This window comes from Cetorhinus maximus, chromosome 20, assembly GCF_964194155.1.
Source record: "Cetorhinus maximus chromosome 20, sCetMax3.hap1.1, whole genome shotgun sequence".
Classification (NCBI taxonomy): domain Eukaryota; kingdom Metazoa; phylum Chordata; class Chondrichthyes; order Lamniformes; family Cetorhinidae; genus Cetorhinus; species Cetorhinus maximus.
The window spans coordinates 87,247,832-87,270,887 of NC_135898.1; the positions used below are offsets into that span (position 1 = coordinate 87,247,832).

The following is a 23,056-nucleotide window of genomic DNA, read 5'->3' on the forward strand; positions in this document are numbered from 1 at the left end:
TCCCCTTTCCGTTTCTTCCCCCTCCCTTTTGTTTTTTCCAATAATTTATATACTTTCCCACCTATTTCCATTATTTTTAAATCTATAACTGTAATACCCTGTCAGTCTTTCCACCCCACCCCCACTAGAGCTGTACCTTGAGTGTCCTGCCATCCATTCTTAATTAGCACATTTTCTTAGATAATACCTCTTTGTCCTTTTGTCTGTGACATCTTTTGATTATCTGCTCCTATCATTGCTTGCTTGTCCCTACAACCAACCGCCCACCCCAACTTCTCTCCCCCCACCTCCCCACCACCCCACCCCCCCTCTTAAACCAGCTTATATTTCACCCCTCTCCTAACTACACTCAGTTCTGCCGAAAGGTCATGAGGACTCGAAACGTCAACTCTTTTCTTCTCCACCGATGCTGCCAGACCTGCTGAGTTTTTCCAGGTAATTCTGTTTTTGTTTTGGATTTCCAGCATCCGCAGTAGTTTTTTTTTGTTTTTATTCCTTTTAAATGTGCTAATGGGTAAGTAATGCAACATTTTAAAAGTCTAAATTTTGGAATGATTAAAGGCGAATGGTATTTTTGTCCCAGGTTGGGATTTGTGAATGAATTCCGTCCGCAGGGTGTAAATTTCCAATTTGCTGGGCTTTAATCGATATGACAGTGTTGCAAACAAGCAGAAAGTCGGGTCCGCCCCTCCGATCCGCCTTTTAATGACTGACATCTGTCTCAACCAATAGAAACCCCAAAATAGGAACAATGAGCCAATCACAATCACAAGGTTAATCTGGTCTCCCCCTCCTTTGGTTTGCGGTACGTCACAAAGGGGGGATGCCCCCCTTTGTGACGTACCGCAAACCAAAGGAGGGGAGACTAGATTAACCTTGATACAAATGATAACATTTTTACAATAAATTTGGATGAAAGAACAAGGTTTAAATGAATTGATGGGGAAAATCCCAGGTGCTAAAGGTGAAGGTGGAAAATAAACTGAGGTGGAGGTGGGGGGGGTGAAATAACAAGGTAAATAAAAACAACCAATCACAGGGCGGCATAAAGGGGTCGGGAATGATGGGCGTGGGGAGTTGACCAATTGGAACACCATGGTGTCATCGCCGGCCAATAAGGGCTGAGGGTGGGCGGGGTCGTGGTTAAGAGTGTGATTGGTGGATTGAGTCGATAGAGAAGCCGCCGGCCAAGCAGCGGAGAGGCAAGACTGAGACAAGGACAAGATGACCAGTCATTCAGTGACCATCCCCATGGTCTGCTTCACTATCTTCTGGGGGCTCGTGGGCTTTGCTCTGCCTTGGTTTGTCCCGAAGGGTCCCAACAGAGGGTACGTGTCCACACAGTGTTTCTAGATGGTGGTGAAGGTTTCAATGGAAGAGAAGGCTTTAGGGGGTTTGACAGCCTGACCAAACTCGCCCATATTTTAATGCCTTTAAATTTATTATCAGCCTCTAGCCTAAAGATTGTCTTTTTCTCCTTTGCACTATGGGGGAGGATCTCCAAATGTAGAAGGAAGGTGTTATAATCTTTTATTGTGATGCTGCGTTTGAATCTATGTTTTTTTAATTATCTCTACACCAATGGCTATTATTTTTCCCCTAACTTGTGTGTGATTACCCCTCTACCTCCTCTCTCCTCCTTTAAGACACCCTCCTTTAAGACCAAGCCATCTGTCCTAATAGCTGCTTAATTTAGCTTGGTATCACATTCTGTTTGTTAATGGTCTGAGAGACATCTTGGGGCATATTTTTTTTATTATGCTAATGTTATATAAATGCAAATTGTTATTAAAGAAAGACTTGCATTTATATAGTGTCTTTCACGCCGCAAGATGCCCCAAAGCCCTTTACCAGCAAAGAAGTATTTTTGAAGAGTAAGGCACTGCCCACTTGTGAACAGCAACTATCCACACGCAGCAATGTGATAATGACCAGGCAATCTGTTCATGGATTCATAGAATAGTTATAGTGCAAGATGAGGTTATTTAGCCTGTCATGTCCATGTCAGCCTAGTTAGTCCTGCTCACTTTTTCCCACAGCACCTTCCCCCACCCCCCTGTTCCCCTTAGCCCTGCTCGTTTTTCTGTGATTTTTTTTTGAGGGATAACTATTTGCCAGGACACTGGGGAGAACGCCCCTGCTCTTCTTTGAAATATTCCATCCACCTGAGAGGGCAGTCAGGACCTCAGTTTAACAACTGATCCGAAAGACAGTCCCTTTGATAACACAGCACTCCCTCGGTACTACACTGGCATGTCAGCATTGATTTGCATGTTAAAGTTCTGAAATGGGACTTATTCCCACAACCTGTGACTCAAAGAGTGATGCTTACTGAACCATGGCTTTTGTTGTTGTTCTGGGTGACCCTCTTAATATTTGTAATTGAAGGGAGCCTCCAATCCTGGTTGTGTTTGGGCTGTACTGTATTAGCGATGTTAAGGTGTTGGTCATTCATTTATTTGCATGTTTATTGGACGGATTACTTAGATACTGATAGAAAAGTGTTTAATCAACTTATGAAGTAAATGTTTGATTACAGGTGTGTAGTGTTCTTTAGCAGCAACTTAACATTGAGTGGCCTCTTGGTCCATTTTGGACAGCACAATAGTGATTCTTTACAAATTCCCGGTCTCAGATATACTTCCCCTACAGAAGATTTTTTTTTTGTTTAAATTGATGCACTGTATAGTGTGGCCTGCATAAGTTAGTGAATCAGTGCAGCCTCCTTTTTGAGTACTTATGCAGCTGGGTAGAGTGTTCCTACATTTCAGTCAGTTTATTTATAATGTTGAAGGGAACGGTAGTAGAAACAAAATAGTTACCTGTCCATCTTTCTTAATGAGAGCAAGAGATCTTTTCTTACACAAGTATGATTCTGAAGCTTAAATGGCACTAGAAATGGCCGCTTCAAGATCATCGCAGCGTTAGAGCTGACCAGTATCTCAATAGCTGGGCCAGATTATAAGGTATAAAAACAGAAAATGCTGGAAAAACTCAGCAGGTCTGGCAGCATCTGTGGAGAGCGAAACAGAGTTAACATTTCAAGTCCGTATGACTAGTATTCAGAGCTGGTCCAGACTCAAAACGTTCAATCCGTTTCTCTCTCCACAGATGCTGCCGGACCTCCTGAGTTTTTCCAGCATTTTCTGTTTTTTATTTCAGATTTCCAGCATCCGCAGTATTTTGCTTTCACCAGATTATAAGGGGCCTTTTTTAGCCAAACTTATTCTTGTGAAGTTAAGGACTGAGGAATATCTACTTTAGGCACAGCACCCTGCTCTTCCCCACCCCCACCCCCCACGCTAACATCCAACATACTCCCACGACATTTCACACCTCCTACTCAATTTATATTGCATACTTCCAACCCATTCACGATGGCTTTGAGATGAAGTCACTAGTATAATGCTTGAATTAGAGCTATTTTTGCACTGGAGGCTATACCCAGTAGATCTGGGACTGAGACTGCACCAAACTCACCTACAACCACCAGGCAGGAGAGACTTTCATGTTACTTTTCAAAAAAATGTACTTTATTCACAAAATTCCTAAAAGTACTTTGCATAACAGACATTATATAATGTACAATACAGTTCAGTTTCTTTCAATACACTGTGGTACTGTGAGCGGACTCACTACCCTTATAAATTAAACCCGTAACTATAATATACATTTCATGTCAAACATTCTCTGGTGCATACGGCCCAAGGGGGTTTTACACAGGTTTCAGACCCACGATGCACCATGGCAGGAGGGCCTTAGACTGTGGCCTTTCCCCCATTGAGCCTTTCCAGTGGCTGCTTCGAGCTTTGGTGCGTCCCTGGACCTTGGAATGTGCCAGTCTGCAACTCGGCCATGGACAGCACTCGGCACTGGAAGGCCAAAGAACGTCTTTCACCGAGTTGATGATCCTCCAGCCGCAGTTGATGTTCAATCTCCACCTGCAGCCCTGGGACCATGGTCCGGCTCAGGATGAATCTCGGCTAAAAACACTTCATCTCCCTTCAGACTTGCTTTGCAAAGACACGTATTCCAGACTGAAGTAAGGTGGGCGATGCTCTTCTCGCCGCCGCAGCTATGCTTTCAGCCACCATACAGAGGAAGCTTACATAGCCAATAACTGGACTGGATTGCAAGCCTTGCCTCGGTGAAAGAGCACAGATAGATAACCTGCTGTGCCACCAAGTCCCCTCTTGGCTGGATATTAGGAGCTCAAATGAATAGATGGTAGGGACGGGAGCTTTGATACAGGGACATTGATGCCCCCACTATCAACATCCTGGGGGTTACCGTTGACCAGAAACTGAACAGGACTAGCCATATAAATACTGTGGCTTCAAGAGCAGGTCAGAGGCTAGGAATCCGGTGTTGAGTAACTCACCTCCTGACTTCCCAAAGCCTGTCCACCATCTGCAAGGCATAAGTCAGGAGTGTGATGGAATACTCCCCACTTGCCTGGATGAGTGCAGCTCCAACAACACTCAAGAAGCTTGACAGCATCCCGCTTGACACCAAGCAGCCCGCTTGATTGGCACCCCATCCACAAATATTCATTCCCTCCGCCACTAACGGACAGGAGCAGCAGTGTGTACCATCTATAAGACGCACTGCAGAAACTCACCAAGGCTCCTTAGACAGTACATTCAAAACCCATGACCATTACCATCTAAAAGGACAAGGGCAGCAGATACATGGGAACACCACCCCCTGGGGGTTCCCCTCCAAGCCACTCGCCATCCTGACTTGGAAATATATCGCTGTTCCTTCACTGTCGCTGGGTCAAAATCCCGGAACTCCCTTACTAACAGCACTATGGGTGTACCTACACCACAAGGGCTGCAGTGGTTCAAGAAGGCAGCTCACCACCACCTTCTCAAAGGCAATTAGGGAAGGGCAATAAATCCTGGCCTAGCCAGTCATCCTCACATGCTATGAATGGAGTTAAAAACAAATTAGATAGAATGTACAGCATAGAAACAGGCCATTCAGCCCATCTGGTCTGTGAGAGTATTTAGCAAGTTCCACAGTCCAAGCCCTCTCTGGGTAAAGATATTTCTCCTGAACTCCTTATTTGATTTATTGGTGATTACTGACTTATGGTCCTGAGTTTTGGATTCCCCACAAGTTGAAACATCAGTTTGGCATGACCATGATGGTCTCTACTTCACAGTTCAATTCTTCTGGGCTTGGTGTATGTAAATTATAGACTTTGTGCTATGGAGTAATGCTTTTTATTCATTTCTTCAACCCTAAGGTGTTGACTACATCACAAGATGCACACCACAACCCTCCCCATCTCCATTGTTTTACCCACATTGCCATTATTTATGTGTGAGCCTTGAGAGTCAAAGACTTGCATTTATATAATGACCTCAGGATGTCCCAAAGTGCTTTTCAGCAAATTTTTTTTTTTTTATTCATTCATGGGATGTGGGCTTCGTTGGCTAGGCCAGCATTTATTGCCCATCCCTAATTGCTCTTGAGAAGGTGGTGTTGAGCTGTCTTCTTGAACCACTGCAGTCCATGTGGTGTAGGTACACTCACTGTGCTGTTAGGAAGGGAGTTCCAGGATTTTGACCCAGCAACAGTGAAGGAACAGCGATATATTTCCAAGTCAGGGTAGAGTGTGGCTTGGAGGGGAACTTCCAGGTAGTGGTGTTCCCATTTATCTGCTGCCCTTGTCCTTCTAGGTGGTAGTGGTTGTGAGTTTGGAAGTTGCAGTTTAAGGAGCCTTGGTGAGTTCCTGCAGTGCATCTTGCAGATGGTACACACTGCTGCTACTGTGCGTCGGTGGTGGAGGGAGTGACTGTTTGTGGATGTGGTGCCAATCAAGCGGGCTGCTTTATCCTGGACGGTGTCAAGCTTCCTGAGTGTTGTGGGAGCTGCACTCATCCAGGCAAGTGGAGAATATTCCATCACACTCCTGACTTGTGCCTTGTAGATGGTGGACAGGCTTTGGGGAGTCAGGAGGTGAGTTACTTGCAGCAGGATCCCTAGCCTCTGACCTGCTTTTGTAGCCACAGTATTTATATGGCTAGTCCAGTTCAGTTTCTGGTCAATGGTAACCCCCAGGATGTTGATAGTGGGGGATTCAGTGATGGTAATGCCATTGAACATCAAGGGGCGATAGTTGGATTCCCTCTTGTTGGAGATGGTCTTTGCCTGACACTTGTGTGGTACGAATGTTACTTGCCACTTGACAGCCCAAGCCTGGATATTGCCCAGGTCTTGCTGCATTTGGACATGGGCTGCTTCAGTACCTGAGGAGTCGCGAATGGTGCTGAACATTGTGCAATAATCAGCGAACATCCCCACTTCTGACCTTATGATGGAAGGAAGGTCATTGATGAAGCAGCTGAAGATGTTTGGGCCTAGGACACTACCCTGAGGAACTCCTGCAGTGATGTCCTGGAGCTGAGATGACTGACCTCCAACAACCACAACCATCTTCCTTTGTACTAGGTATGACTCCAACCAGCGGAGAGTTTTCCCCCTGATTCCCATTGACTCCACTTTTGCTGGGGCTCCTTGATGCCACACTTGGTCAAATGCTGCCTTGATGTCAAGGGCAGTCACTTTCACCTCACCTCTGGAGTTCAGTTCTTTTGTCCATGTTTGAAACAAGGCTGTAATGATGTCAGGAGCTTAGTGGCCCTGGCGGAAACCAAACTGGGCATCAGTGAGCAGGTCATTGCTAAGCAAGTGCCGCTTGATAGCACTGTTGATGACCCCTTCCATTACTTTACAGATGATGGAGAGTAGACTGATCGGACGGGAATTGGCTAGGTTGGATTTGTCCTGCTTTTTGTGTACAGGACTTACCTGGGCAATTTTCCACATAGCCAGGTAGATGCCAGTGTTGTAGCTGTACTGCAACAGCTTGGCTAGGGGTGTGGCAAGTTCTGGAGCACAAGTCTTCAGTACTATTGCTGGAATATTGTCAGGGCCCATAGCCTTTGCAGTATCCAGTGCCTTCAGCCGTTTCTTGATATCATGTGGAGTGAATCGAATTGGCTGAAGACTGGCATCTGTGATGCTGGGGACCTCCGGAGGAGTCTGAGATGGATCATTCACTCGGCACTTCTGGCTGAAGATTGTTGCGAATGCTTCAGCCTTATCTTTTGCACTGATGTGCTAGGCTCCTCCATCATTGAGGATGTGGATATTTGTGGAGCCTCCTCCTCCAGTGAGTTGTTTAATTGTCCATCACCATTCACGACTGTGACAGGACTGCAGAGCTTAGATCTGATCCATTGGTTGTGGGATCACTTAGCTCTGTCTATGCACATTCTGCACCCTTGCCACCCTCAGTGCTTCCTCATGGAGGAGCACTGATTCATCAGCTGAGGGAGGGCAGTAGGTGGTAATCAGGAGGTTTCCTTGCCCATGTTTGACCTGATGCCACGAGACTTCATGGGGTCTGGAGTCGATGGAGCAACTCGCTCCCGACTGTATACCCGAATGTGGTGCCACCTCCTCTGGTGGGTCTGTCCTGCTGGTGGGACAGGACATACCCAGGGACGGTGATGGTGGTGTCTGGGACATTATCTGTAAGGTATGATTCTGTGAGTATGTTGCTTGACTAGTCTGTTAGACAGCTCTTCCAATTTTGGCACAAGCTCCCGGTTGTTAGCAAGGAGGACTTTGTAGGCGCCTAGGTCGATGCTGGGGCATCCGTCCGGTTTCATTCCTTTTTTTGTAGTGGTTTACTAGAGGGCACCTAGCATCATTGCTGTGGGTCTGGAGTCACATGTAGACCAGACCGGTAAGGACGGCAGATTTCCTTCCCTAAGGGGGCATTAGTGATCCAGGTGGGTTTTTACAACAATCGACAATGGTTTCATGGTCACTTTTAATTCCAGATTTTTTTAATGAACTCAGATTTCACCATATGCCATGTTGGGATTCAAACCCAGGTCCCCAGAGCATTACCCTGGGCCTCTGGATAACTAGTCCAGCGACAATACGCCATTAAGTACTTTTGAAGTGTAGACACTGTTGTGATGTTGGTAAGGCTATCTAACTACAGGAGGCATCACAGACCAACCCAAATTCTGTCCTCACTTGCTGGAACTGCACTTGAGTCACCATCAAAGGTCACTGATTCGTGTTCGGGGCAGAGGACCTTTTGGTTTTTGCTTCCCTAACCCAGGAGCAACAAGGCTCATTGTAGTTTTCCTATTACTGCCCAGGCTACGATTAGCTATCTCAGTGCAGAGCTGAAATGTGACCTTTCTGCTGTGTTTGGTTGTAGGATGGTGCCCGAGCAGTATGAAAGCCGTCACAGATTCATTTCACTGAGTGGTTTTTCATCTGCTCGGCCCAAACCTGACATCAAAACGGAGAGGTTATGCCTCAGGCTGGGGCTCTAGTTCCCTAGAAAAGGAGAAGGCTGAGGGGTGACCTGATAGGAGGTTTTTTAATCAAAATCCTTTGAAATTATTAACAGGCGTTTCCATTTTTTTTGGGTGGTGGGGGAAAGGCCAAAACAAAGGGTGATTTTTATTGAGAACATGAAACTTTCTAACCACACAGTAGTTGAGTTGAATAGCACGGATACATTCGAGGGGAGGCTAGATGAATACACGAGGGAGAGAGGGACAGAAGGATGTGTTGATAGGGCGGGATGACATAAGAGGCAAGGAGGCTCGTGTGGAGCATAAACACTGGGCAAAGGCCTGTTGGGTAGAATGGCCTGTTTCTGTGCTGTAAATTAGGAGGAGATGGTGATATAATGGTCATATCGCTGGACTAGTAATCCAGAGGCCCAGGCTAATGCTCTGGGGACATGGGTTCAAATCCCACCGTGGGCAGCCGGTGGAATATAAAATTCAATAAATCTGGAATATAAAGTTAGTGTCCATGAAGCTGACTCTGACAATTGTCATAAAAAACCCATCTGGTTCACCAATGCCATTTTAGGGAAGGAAATGTGCCGTCCTTATCTACACGTGACTCCAGACCCACAGCAATGTGGTTGACTCTTAACCGTCCTCTGAAATGGCCTAGCAAGCCTCACTGTTCAAGGGCAATTGGCAGCGATTCCCACATCCCGCGAAAAATCTTTTATCGTTTAAAGTATTTTCAATTTTTACTTAACTTGGAGAGACTTTTTTTGGACTGCATGAGCTGCCAAACCGGTGACCTCTGCCCCTTAGAAAGAGAGAAGGGTCGCAGCTCCATCACCTCCAAGTCACACGCCATCCTGGCTTGGGAATTTATCGCTGTCCCTTCATTGTTGCTGGGTCAAAACCTGGAAACCTCCCCCACCACACCTCCCTAAAAACACTGAGTGTACCTATTACCACACAGGCTGCAACAGTTCAAGATGGCCCACTGCCACCTCAAGGCAAAACTCCAAGATAGGCAATAAATGCTAGCATTGTCAGCCACGCCCACAACATTATTAATACCTTTTTATTGCAGCAAAACAAAATGTAATAAAACATCCCTGGGTGCTTCACAGGAGTGTTCTAAAGCGACGTTGGACACTGGACCACCATAAGGCGATATTAGGTCTGAGGACCAAAAGATTGATCATAGAGATGGGTTTGAAGGAGGGTAGAGAGATTTAGAGAGCGAATTCCAGGGCGTAGGGCTTTGACAACTGAAGGCCTGGTCACCCAGTGGTGGAATGATTAAAACTGGGGATGCTCAAGAGGTCCGAATTAGCTGAGCGCACAGATCTCAAAAGTTTGTGGGGCTGGAGAGGATTACAGAGATAGGAATTCCCACAGCCCAAGAATGAATTTTGTTACCACCGGGCCGGGAACAGTGTGTGAATTATCAAGTCCCATTACTCCCGCAGGCCACTCCATTAACTTAAATGTTTAATTTTCCCACCAAAATGGCCAATTGTTTACCTAATACCTCTAGTACCCAGAAGAAAAACCCAGGTTTCTTCCAAAGACTCGGTGATTCATTTATTTTAAAACAAAACATCTTTTAACAAGTTGCAAGTACCGGTTAACACACAATTGTAAATTGGTAAGTATAACTATCTATCTCTTCCTAAAAAGTTTCCCCTAGCCCACACATAGACATACACACAGGTAAACGAAGGCCAAACAGAGAGAGTCTCTCTGCAGACATGGGCTTTGGAGGGCAGGTATTATAAAATAAAGGATAAAATCCGCAGGGTCTCGATGCTGTCGGCCTGGAGTTCCCTCATGTGAAGATGGGCCACTGGTCCTGGTGGATGTCTGGAGGTTCTCACTAACTGGCCTCAGCTTTGCAGGTCCAAACGCAGACTAGTTATTCTCAGATGAGGGTTCTCTGGCTACAGGTTGATAGCCACACACAATTTTAGACAAGGCAGAGAGAGGGAGCCAGTCAAGGTAACAGTCTTTTCCTCAGCTTGTTCCCCAACAAGACTGCCTTTAAAACGAGCAGGTTCACAACTGAAGGTTTTTTCCACCTCTCTCCCATGTGATTGCCTTTTGTCTCCCAGTATTTTATTAATTAAAGTGCTTGGCAGTTCAATTCAAACAAGTCCTTTCAAGTACCATATAGACCAGGTGATCTCCTGGAAGAGGCCTGCTTGTTGACAGTTCCAAGGTGAACTTACGATCTTTTTTTAAAAAAAAAAATTCCAGGTGAGTATCCAGATGTCCAGATCATGCCGAATCCTTCCATTTTGTAAAAGAAAACTTCAGTCTTGAGAGAGATGATTCCAACGATTATTTAATGAAAATAAAATTGTGGGTGTTTTTGATATATTGTTCCTCCCCTCTTCCTTCCACTCCTTGACCCACAGTTGAAGGGACAGAAGGTGGCTGAGATCCCCAGTTTCTCTAATATATTGCCTGTCGTGTTGTTCAGTTACGAGTGTTGGCATCTCTTGTCCATTTTTAATTCCGACCTTCTGTTTATTTTGTAGCGTAATAATAACCATGATTGTGACCACGGCTGTTTGTTGCTACTTATTGTAAGTACCCAGCTATGGATTGCATCTCTGCATAATAAAAGAAGCTAGGAAGTTGATAGCAGGGTCTCTGTTCCATATACTTACGAAAAGGATTGTGCCGGGGGACTGGTGGAGAGCTAATGATGTCCTAGCTCCTTTTGAAATGTAGAACAAACACAGGACCTGTAGACCAATTAGCTTAAGGTCAGTGGGAAAGATAAGGAAATTGTTACTCAAAGATGTCATGGAAAAACACCAAGAAACCAAAAATATAATGAAGAATGTCAGCATGAATTTCAATAGGGAAAGGTCACACATGCCCAACCTTATTGAATTCTTTGAAGAAATTTGAAGAGAATAGATAAGGGTGGTGTAGTAGATGTAATTTCCAAAAGGCATTTGATAAAGTACTGCATAGTGGATGTTAATGCTGCAATCCTATCACGATGCTCTAGTTGTAAATAAGAGTAGCTGTTGGTAATTGGAGAAAGGTTAGGGCATTATTCTTAAGTATATATAAGAACCAGTTTTCACCTGTTGTTGGGGAGAAAAAGGGAGCCTGTGCCTTTTGGGTTATGTGAATAAACCTATGCTAAGGAAAGACTGGCTCCAGATTCCTCCTTTGCTCAGTGAATGAGCAGTGAATTATAACAGTATCAAGCCGGCTACAGGACAGGAATCTGATGCCCCTTGGAGCTGGATTGTGGACGGTCTGTTGCTACTCAACAGTGCAGATTGCGCCCTGGCTCCCCATCCCGCTCTGGCTGCCGAGTACGTATCAGAACCTACGTTAAGATCTTCACATAGTTATTAAAGTGGGATTATATCCGCAGTCTGTGCGCTATTGGTTTAATCCCTTAGATTAAAAAAAAATAACATATTGCAGCTGCTAGACCTGCCTCGAATGAATTTGGTACATTTTAATAGATTGTAACAGAAGCAAAATAACCTAGCGTGACTAGACCAAAGTATCAGATCTGGGTGGGTGGGGGGTGGGGGGGCGGGCGGTTACTCGAGATCTGCTTTGTTACCAGAACGAGGTAGCTAAGAGAGTCGGCGTTAGTTAATCCACCCATGATGTCACGTTGTTTGATTTTAAATTCTAATTTCTTTCTTTCCTTTAGCTGGCTCATCGCCATCCTGGCTCAGATGAACCCGCTGTTTGGCCCTCAGCTCAAGAACGAAACTATCTGGTATCTCCGATACTTCTGGGAATAAGAGAGAATTGCATTGGACCCGTCAATGGTACGGGGCAAGAATATGAGCTGAAAGGGGTTGGTGGCGCTGGGTGGGTGGGGGGTCGGGTGGAGGGTGGGTGTTGGTTGGGGGGGGTGTGGCGGATGGCAGGGATGGTGAAAGAAAGTTGATGTTGGTGCTCCTTTCATCTTAGATTTGGTGCTTTAAACGAAGCTAGCTGAATCCATGAGCTGTTTGATGTTTGGCTTCAGTGTCCCTTAGGCTTAAGGAGTGGAAGATCGACTGCAGTTCCCGCCACAGTATTGTTTGTCACCTTGTGACCACCCCCTATTGTTTAAAGTGCGTGTGCGTCAAAAGATGGGAGTCAGTTGAATTCAGACAAATTGGCTGTGCGACCATAATAAGGGGAAGGGAATTCTGGCCTTTCGTGCATTCCATCGCCCTGCCATTGGCACCAGTATCTTCACCTGTCTGCCCTAAGCTCTGGAATTCCCTCTCCCAGCCTCTCTACCTCTCTCTCCTCCTTTTAAGATGCTTCTTAAAACTGACCCCTTTGACCAATCCTTTGGCCACTGTCCCATTATCTCCTTATGCGACTCGCTGTCCACTCCTGTGAAGCACCTCGGGATGCTTTGCTGTGATAAAGGTGCCACATAAATGCAAGTTGTGGTGGTTGTGATTAGAGGAGTGCGGCCCTGAGCGACTCCAGGGCTGCCAAATGCCACCCTATCAAGTCTGCCCAAGTCTCGATGACCTGATGGGGCAAAGCCAATGCTATCCTTACGTTAGAAAGGGCAGGTCCCAAAGTATAAAGGGCATTGAGCGAGGGTAACTATAGGAACAGGAAGAGGCCATCCAGCCTCTTGAGCTTGTCCCATAATTCATTTAATCTTGCCTGATCTGTACCTCAAACTCATTTACCTGCCTTTATTCTATATGCTTTATGCCCTTGCCCAACAAAAGTCTATCACCATCAGTCTTGAGAGTTTCAATTGTCCCAGCATCCACAGCCTTTTGTAGGAATGAGTTCCAGGTTTCCTCCACCTTTTTATATGAAGTCGTGTTTCCTGACATTAGCCCTGAACAGCTCAGGGCCAATTTTAACACGATTTGCCCCACCAGACGAAATAGGGTCGAGATGGGGGAAAAAAACTATGGAATGATGTAAAACGCCTCGATCAGATCGTCACTCAATCTGAATCCAAGGCAAGTTTATGCCACCCCTCCTCACGATTTAACCCCTTTATGACCCGGTATCATTCTCAACGTATCCTTCCCGGGGTCTGATGACACGGGGCTCAGAACAACCTGCTTACAGGTCACTACACCTCAAGAAGTGATTCAGTGTGTAGAGCACGTGAAAGGTAGTTTTATAAATACAAGTATTAGATTGTTGGTTGGAGAGGAGGGGGAAGGACGTTTCTGTGTATTAAAAGGCACAAAATAATCCAGATTATTAACACCATCTGGTGAATGTTTGGTCAGGATGGGACCAATTATTCAGGTTACAGTCTGGGTAATGAACCTAAGGCAACTGAAGAAATGTCTCGAGATTATTTGAAATACAATGAGATGTAGTAATCGAAGAGGAAAATTACAAGAGGGCTGAACTTCAGTGGGTTGATTTTTGGCTCTTCTGATCATTGACCTTACTCATTTCTCCCCTTTTTTTAATTTGAGTAGGAACCAACTTCCTGTCTCTCCTCCTCTCCCATTCCCCCCTTCACTCTCAAACCCTGTATCGTATCTAATAAAACCTGGGTATCTTTCATCTTCCAAGCTCATCATAGGAGAGACACCAAGCAGTGGAACAATATCAATGTGGATCTGTCTCTTGGGGTTTCAAGAGGTGCAGCTTGACTTTTTTATCAAAGAGTGACCAAGATTAAACCCGCACATCTCAGATTTGCACAGACAAGGAACAGAATAATGAAGTGAGTTACGGGTTGGAATCTAATAGAGGGGTTCAGCTGTTTTTTTTTTATATATAGGATAATGGATGCCCAGGACTGAGTTATAGATCATGTCATTAACTGTCAGAGTGCAGTTTAAATTAGTAACCATCCTCTGTTTCTTTGAGAGTAGACTACAGCCTTTAACTTCCTCCCTGCCATCAGGTTTAATTTTTCTTTGGAAAACAAAAAGCTATTTTTTTCCTTTCCACCTGTACTGCCCTCAACATGTGAAAACAGAGGCGTTCCCCATCTGGTTAACTCAACAGCCAGCGCCAAAATCATTTCGGGCAGAGGTTTTACCCGAGTGACTATCTCAAGGTTACTCAGCCAACTCCCGGCCACCAAGAAACCACTAACCCACTGGTAAAGGGCAGGATCTGTGCGATGTTTTCGTGGATGTAGGTCAGACTTCATTACTACTTTATCGTGGGATGGAAAACCTTGGGAGTGAGGGGAAGAGAGAGGGTCTCTGCGTTTTTATCTTACAGCGTACCTGTGTGCAGGAATGAAGGCACGTTCAATATAACTAACGAAAGCAGCATCGTGCAGCTTTGTTCTCCAGAGTTTTGAATTTATGTACAGTGGACCCACGTATGAAGATGTTTTTTAAACACTTTACAATGAAGAGGAAGCCAATGCGATGTGAAAGCAACAGAAGGCATGGCCAAAGGAAAGGAGCATTTGAACAAATGGGACAGCCTTTTTCCCCCGTTACCTCCCACCCCACAACAACTGTAGTCTCCGTGTCATTGAAACCCATTTGTTTTAAATTTCTGCTAAATTTAGGACCAGGCACCATTCAGTGTTCATCCACCATCAAATAGCCAACAGCTGTAAATTTTCCAGCATAGTGGGGAATTTTGCTGTTTTTTTTACCAGCCCCTTTCCCAATCTTGTGGGCATTGAGTCCAGTTGTGCTTGCCTGAGCACAGTCTCCATCGAGAGGAACTGGCTCCTGGGTGAATGGGGGTCAAACTTGGCATCTCTTGATCTGCATTGTTCAGGAGCACGAAGCCATTTGCCATGTGGCCACTTCCCTGATGAACGTTCCTCGACCCTGTGCTAATTACTGTTACTCACTATTACTCTTATTTAAACATGTGGACGGTTTGGTGTGTTATTTTGTTGCACAGTGCATCCTGTTTAAAATAATCTGCCTCTGTTTCGAATTCCACGTTAAGCTGAGAAATGCTGCCCCTGTTCCTGTCACCTGATGGCGCTGTGGTACCATATTGCTCCTGGGGAACAACACTGCCACTTAGTGTAAGGGAGGCAGTATTACAGGTAGAAAGCATTCTGCCCCTGACTGTTCTGTTCCCAAGGGCTCTTTACAGTATGAGTCTTGCAGTCCACATATCAAAGATTTGATCCCTGGTCTATTTTGATTTTAGCTAATCTCGGGCAGGGCCACTATCATTAGCTTTTGAGTCCATGTCTAGAGAAGGGGCAAAAATAAAAAGCCACAATATCCACTCCTGATTGCTCTCATGTAGTCCCCTGATCAGAAGTTTCCCATGAGGGCCAGGCATGATTTCCTACATTTGAATTGTCTATTCCACCCAGAGCTGAAGCTCAGGCTACAAATGAAGCAAGAGATAGGGTGGGAAAATGGAGCTGAGGTGGAAGGTCAGTCATGACCTATTTCTTAGGTTGGGTGCGGTGAGAACATGCACTGTTAATGTAGCCTTAATGTGTTCTCGCTCACACTCTCTCTCTCTCTTCCTTCTCCCTTCTTACTCTCTCGCTTGCACTCTCTCTTTTCCTTCTCTCTCTCTAATTCACTGATACAATGCAGCTATTTCTCTTTCGAAGTAAGATTGATTTTTTTTTGGCATTTCCAATATTGCTGGAACTATAAAGCCTCACTGTGAAGAGGAGTAATTACTGGGAGCAGTGCATGATTCGGGATGTATTCGGTACGTCAAATTGGTTTGTGTTGGGAGGGTTGGGGTGAAGTTACCCCCAGAGAGAGAGGTCAAAGTCTACTGCGTTCCTGCATTTTACTATTGAGGGGTGATGGGCAGTGAGGGGGAAGGGGTTGCCTGACAGAGTCCAGCCATTGAAATTACACCACACGGATGAATACTGTACATAGTTCAGATCTTCACCCTATCAAAAGGACACAGCCAAGGAGGAATTGCAAAAAAAGGTTTACGGGGATTTTATCAAATCTGCGAGATTATAGCTATCAGGAAAGGCTGACCAGGCTGGGGATTTTTCTTTAGAAAGGAGAAGACCTTAGGCATGATCTGTTGGAGGTCTTTAAAATCACGAATGGGTTGAACAGGGTTGATGTGCGGAGAGGATCTTACTACTTGTGGGAGAATCCAAAATTAGGGCCATTAATACAAGACGGTTATTAATAAATCCAATAGGGGAAATAGAGAAATTACTTTGAGGCGATTGGTTAGGAAAATAGGAACAGGAGGAGGCCATTCAGCCTCTCAAACCTGTTGCATTGTTCAATGGAATCATGGCTGTGCTAAGACCAAAGTCCATTTACCCACATTTGTTTATCTCAATAAAAAAAATTTTTAAAACTGAAACTGATCATTTGTTAACTCAACAATGGAATGAGAATTAATTGCCATTTAGGGTAGAGAGTGACAAACCTGTACCGCCCTTTGTGTGTATAAGTATTCCATAATCTCACTCCTGAAAGGTCTAGCTCCAATTTTTAGTCTCTGCCTCCTGGTCCTAGATATGCCAAGTAGGGGAAATAATTTCTGTCTCCACTATCTGTTCCCGTCAATACCTTACACTTTAAGCTCTTAGTCAAATTGCCCCTTAGCCTTCCAAATTTCAGAGAACACAGCCCTGGTTTGTGTGATCATTCGTCATAGTTTAAGCCTCAGAGTCCCAGATAACATTCTGGCGAATCTGCTCTGTGCTCCCTCCAAGGCCCTCACCTCTTTCCTGAGGTGTTGTGTCCAGAACTGAGCGCAGTACTCCAGGCGTGGTCTTAAATTATGACAGAGGTGGGATTCGAACTCACGTCCTCGCAGCGATTGCAACCTTAATTCAGCACTTTAGGCTGCTCAGCCAGGTCTACTAGACAAAAAACTGGTCAAGCAAAGTTGGAATTGCAGAGCAGAAATACAATAGTTAAATATTGAGCAAAGCGGCATAGTTGACCAGTGTAGGGACTGAACCTTCAATGGTGAGGTTAGAACCATCTGAGCTTAAAAAGCTCACCACAGGAAGTGGTTGAAACAAATAGCTTAGATGCTTCGAAAGGCAACTAGATGAGCGCATGAGAGAGAAGGGAATAGAAAGATACGCGGAAAGGCTGGGTTGAGGCAGATAGAATGGGAGGAGACTGTGGAATATAAATGAGGAATGGGCCATGTGTTGAATATTCTATGTAAATGATGGGGAGGGGGGATAAACGTTGAGGAAATATGTCCAGATACAAGATTTTATATATTATAGATATTGATCTTATTATCCATAATATACAAGTGAGATGTAATAAAAGAAGAAAAGTCTATATTAAAAGTTTTGCATGGAGAATCCTGGAAGGATCACCTCCCCCTCCCCCCTCCCACCCCACCCTTTTGCACAGAACTTACAGCACAAAGAGTTCATTCAACTCAACTGATCCATTCCAGTATGTATGCTCTCCACAAGCCTCCTCCTAACTCTATAACACATTCTTCCGTTGCCTCAGCTATTCCTGTGGTAGTAAGTTCCACATTCTCACCACTCTTTGGATAAAGAAGTTTACCCCGGATTATTATTGGACTACTTTTCATAATGCTTTTTCCCATGCTGATCTCACTCACCATCATTGTACAACACTGCACCCTCTATGCCATGAGCAACACTGTGGGCTCTCTGCACTGGCTCCCAAGACTTCCATTCACTCAGCAAAGCTGGGCAGCTGACAGGCAGTATATTTGGATGCTCAAACAGTTTCACCCTTGTCGTTTTATAACTGAAGGAAACTGGAGGGAGGAGGTCGTGTGGGGGAATGGGAGGAAGAACATCTTTGGTCATTCTAACGTTGCCTCTCTATCTCTCTCTCTGTGATTTCCCTCCTCTTCCCCTTTGCTCTATTGCTTTCCATCTGTGCCCTTTCCCAGTTCTGATGAAGGGTTTGTACCTGAAACATGAACTCTTCTCTCCACAGATGCTGATTGACCACCTGAACATTTCCAGGCTATCCCGTTGTCTCTCCATTCCCTACAAACATCGCACCTAGTAAGAAGTTATGTTGCAAGAGATTGTTTTTTTTTAACTCTTCTATAGAAGTAAACTTCTGGCTTTCGTTTCTGACCAAGGTCCAGCGCACGAAGTGATAATTGCTGCCTCACCAAATCCAGGAGCCCCTCACCCGCCCCCACCAGTGACAATCACAAAGGTTTTGTGAATTTTGGTTTAAGGAGATTATAATTTAACTGTGTGCAATCCTCAGATACAGTTTGCTGTTGTTTCTCTTACCTTGTCATTGAAATACCTCCCAGGAACCTGCTCCCATTCACAGGCCTCCATTTTTTTTAGCAGATTTCTGGCCATTGTGGAGTGTAGCTATACTGTGATGCTATATTTAAGTTGTGCTGTGATAAATCATGTAACAATGTTTTGATCTGTAAGGGAGTATTTATTTTGTTGAGCGTTATATTTCTGAGTATATTAAAAGTAAGAATTGATGTTCGATGCTGTAATCTTTTTTTTAAAAAAAATCTTCACAGTGCAATAAAATTAAAATGTGTCCAATCCCCAAACTCTCTTCCATCTCTGTACAACCCCACTGAAATCGATATGGGCACCAGTGACCAGGCCAGCGTTTATTGCCTGTTCTTAATTTCCTTTAACTGAACGGCTTGTCGGGCCGTTTCCTGAGAGCAGTTAATATCAGCTACATCGCAGTGGGTCTGGAGTTACACTTGGGCCAGAGTCAGTAAGAAAGATAGTGCCTCGGATGGGTTTTTAACAACAATCTGGTCGCTGCACATTACTGATATTAGCTTTTTAACTCCAGATTGATTTCAGTTCCCTATTTGGCACAGTGGGATTTGAACTTGCTCTCCAGACCGTTCGTCCAGGTCCCTTGATTACTAGTTGAATAATATAACCACGGCGTGACTGTTTATTTTTTCGGGACCTCGGAATTGATCTCCGTGCCACTCCTGCTGTCCGCGGGCATCTTAAAGAAACTCAATTTGGTGTTGTTTTAACTATTGTTTTCTGGTTGTGCTGTTATCCATCCTCTTTTCCCCCCACCCCCTCCACTCTCTGTTGTCCCACAATGGGAAATCAATGCCAGCCTAGCCAGCAGTGCCCACATCCCATGAAATTAAAAAAACCCACACGCTTTGCTCCTTCAACCTAGTTTTGCATTTTTTAAGCACTTTTTTTTTCTGCTTTGCTTCCCAACTTATTTTTCTCCTGAAGATTTGCTACGTCACAAATGTTCCAGTTGCCTGATAACTGTCCAGGGTCTTTTCCCTCATGTGTGAGCCTGGACTTGAGGTAATAGTGAACGGCTCCCACCATGGGAGCACAACATTCAATGAATTCCTGTTGCTGTGTCCGACAGGTGCATTTCCAACAAGGGCCACTGGACAGAGATGTGTAGCCAGGAATTTCACCTAATCTTTCATTAACCTAGATTATTGAAGCCATTGGTAACTGCCCCTCTACAAGTGACTGACCTAACGCAGTCTGGTGCAGGAAGTGAAGCTAGGTCATTCCTGACCTGTTTCAGTCTAGACGCTCACTAACTCTAATCAGTTCCAGAGCAGAGGCAGTACTGGCTCTTTAAATTAAGCTGCGCCAGGGGATTTGTGAAATTCTGCTTTGTTTCCACCTCTCTTGGCTACTTGCTAAATAAACCAGGGGAAGCCCAATGGATTTTTTTCTCTCTTTTTTTAATGTTCCCATTTGGTCCCATCCATGGCTCTGAGTCAGCAGGCTGTAGGCTGAAGCCCCAATCCCGGAGACTTGTGCAGTACTGAAGGAGTGCTGCGCTGTTGGAGGTGCTGGTTTTCAGGTGAGACATTAAACAAGCTCTAAGTGCCCCGTCATGTGGATGTCAAAGATTCCATGGAAGCCTTGATGGCTCTTCCAGATCTATTCATGATCTATTGTCCATTTCTAGAATGTTCTGATTCCATCCCACACTGAATTGGTATCTTCAGCTGGTTTAAATCAGGATGTTGATCAGGATGGATGGATTTGGTCTTATGGACTGCGAACAGCTGATTTTAGGTTTTAGGTAAATCTATGATTGTTACCAGTTAATTTACAGACTTTACAGTAATTCCCACTGACTCTATTGGATCCTCCACCAAAGGATGGTCAACCTTTCCTATTCTGCATCATCTTGTACCTGTTCCATGTTGGTGAAAGATGCATATTGACCACTTGTGGTTAACTCATTGCCAACTCAAAAGGATAGATTATCTGATCACCAAAGCAGCAACCTGGACGGCAAGGGGAACAGAAGAGACTATTGCAGCCCATTCTGAATCCATCTAGCCACTTCCAGAGAAAGAACTTATGTTTAGAGAGCGATAGTCACATCCTCAGGGCATCTCCAAATGCTTCAAAGCGAATTTGGTTACTTGTTGAAGTGTAGTCACTGTTACTATGCAGGTAAACACATTAACTAATTTCCACAGAGCAAGGTTCTGCAAAGTTGACGTGTTTTGGTGATGTTTGAGAGAGGAACTGCAGACAGGGTACTAGGAAAACTCCCTGATGGTCTTAAAACAATAGCACAGGATTTTTTTCATCCCTATCAATTGATCTACAACAGATCCAGACACAAGATACAGAAAATTCCAGCACCTTATCTTTAAATGGTAAATCAGAAGCTCACCATGTGGGAGAGATGCAGGTCGACCCCCCTTTTCACCACAGTGAAGGTTATTGTTGTGGTCCAGACAGTGGCTAGTCTTCTTATCGTTTCCACGGACAGTCTATGCATGGCCCAGCCAGAACTGGACACATTTTTGCACCTTGTTATTGAATTCGGCAAGATCTGCAACAGTGCAGGGTTCCTCTAGCGATAGGCATTGCAGGAGATGTCGCATAGTCTGTGGCTCAGTTCCACATTCACAAGTTGTCGGGCAGGTTGTATATCGCCATTTGCTTAGTGACACCTTTGAACGACCTACACCAGTCCTAAGTCTGTTAAGGCACTTCCAGGTTGCCCAGTTGCAATTAGCTCCTGGGGGAAGGATTTCATCCGGTAGAATTTCCATCGCTGGGGGTTGTTCGAGACTGGCGAGCCGGTCTTTCCACAAGGCGATGCGGGCTTCAGATGGGGTTGATTGTAATGGAACAACACTGTTCATGAAGCTCTTGACTTTAGGTGGCTGGGTGTAGGTGTATAACCATGTAGAGGGTGCCACTCATCTGATGTTTGATGGAGTCGCTCCTTCTTGCTGGCTACCGTTCTTCTTATATCAGGGGGAGCGATACCCGCCAGGATATATAGGCTGTTGGTGTTTGTTGGTTTTAAACAACCTGCTAGTGAGTGAGGGATTGGTTGAGTTTATGGCCATTGGCAGAAGGCACCTTGATGCTTGAGTGCTGGGTTTGGAATCATGACTCTATACCAACCTGGTCCTGCCACTATCACCCCCATAAACTTGGCCCATTTCTTTCATCATGTTACTGACCAAAATGGCAGCTGCCGAATGGCAGCAGCTCATAAGTCGGGCAGTTTGTATATATCTAACTGCAGCCAATAGCAAGAGAATGGTGTGTTTGCCATTAAGAGCGGTGATGGTGATGTGTGTTAGAATGTGATGGCTTTCTGTTTGCCAATTGCTTTTGAAATGTTTTTTGTTTTACAGGGGGCTGAATTGCCCTCCTCAATTTGACATTAGAAGGGTGGGGGCAGGTGAAGGATGAGGCTCATTATTAATGCAAAGTGTGCTCTGCATCAAATAGTGCCCCTCATAGTAAAATGGAGCTGTTAAGCTCAGATTCCACCTGGTCCCAATGTACAGCAAATACCATCACCTGAACAAGACAGATGTTGCCAACACTTCAAAAGGATGGCTTAAGGGAGATACATTGCTGTTGTGCACCATTCATCGGAGAGAAGAGTAAGTGTGTTATTGTGTATCCCTGTAGTTCCCCTTCTCTGGCTGACAGATGTTGCTCCAGCCCTTTCAAATAAAATAAGTAACAACAACTTGCCTTGATATAGCACCTTTAACATAGCAAAACATCCCATGGTGCTTCACAGGAGTGAATATCAAATAAAAAGTCAACAATGAACGACATAAGGAGATATTGGGAATGGGTGATCAAACTTTCAACCAAAGACAAAGTCTTAAGGAGCTTCTTAATGGAGGAGAGGGAAATCCAGAGTGAACAGCCTTCACCCATGGTAGAGTGGTGAAAATCAGAGATGTATTCAAAGCTCAGGTCGCTAGATTTTTGGACAGTAATGAAATCGAGGATAGGGAAGGAAGGTGAAGTTGAGGTAGGAGATCAGCCATATTGAATGGCTGAGCAGAGTTAAGGGGCCATATGGCTTCTACTCCTTTATTCACAGGATGTGGGCAGGGCTGGGCATACCCTTGAGAAGATGGCGGTGAACCACCTTCTAAACACGGAGTGGCTTGCCAGACCATTTCAGCAGGAAGTGATGAATCAACCACATCTGGTCCGGAGTCACATACAAAACTGACCAGCTAAAGACGGCAGATTTCCTTCCCTAAAGGACATTTGTGAATTAGTACAATCCAATAGTTTTGTAATCACCATTATTGATGCCAGCTCTTAAATTCCATTAACTAAGTTTGGAAGTCATGTCCCTGTAACCACTATGTTACTATTCCTCCCCCCCCCCCGCCCCCCCCGCCTGCTCCTAGTTCTTACGCTCTTGAGCTTTCCTTTCAGAATATTCAAAGTTTTTGTCTTCAGAGGAAGTTTTTTTTTGAGGTTTTAAAATCATGAGGGGGTTTTAATTAGAGTAAATAAGGCGAAAACTGTTGCCTTCGGCAGAAGGTTGGGTCACCAGAAGACAGAAATG

The 23,056-nt window shown here is 44.8% G+C and overlaps 1 protein-coding gene across 2 annotated transcripts; it reads left to right on the top strand.

Annotated features, from left to right (window-relative positions):
* Nucleotides 1-1,139: 1,139 nt before the first annotated feature.
* On the top strand, nucleotides 1,140-22,210 carry atpv0e2 (ATPase H+ transporting V0 subunit e2). Of its 2 annotated transcripts, none has more exons than XM_078565118.1 (4): nucleotides 1,140-1,328; nucleotides 10,880-10,927; nucleotides 12,031-12,151; nucleotides 18,191-18,715. In XM_078565118.1, exons 1-3 carry the CDS (start codon nucleotides 1,225-1,227, stop codon nucleotides 12,122-12,124), a joined length of 246 nt encoding a protein of 81 aa, XP_078421244.1. In that variant the 5' UTR covers nucleotides 1,140-1,224; the 3' UTR covers nucleotides 12,125-12,151; nucleotides 18,191-18,715. The 2 variants fall into 2 exon arrangements, with proteins under 2 accessions (XP_078421244.1, XP_078421245.1); XM_078565119.1 differs by lacking the exon at nucleotides 18,191-18,715 and adding an exon at nucleotides 21,867-22,210 and having other exon boundaries at nucleotides 1,158-1,328.
* Nucleotides 22,211-23,056: the final 846 nt, after the last annotated feature.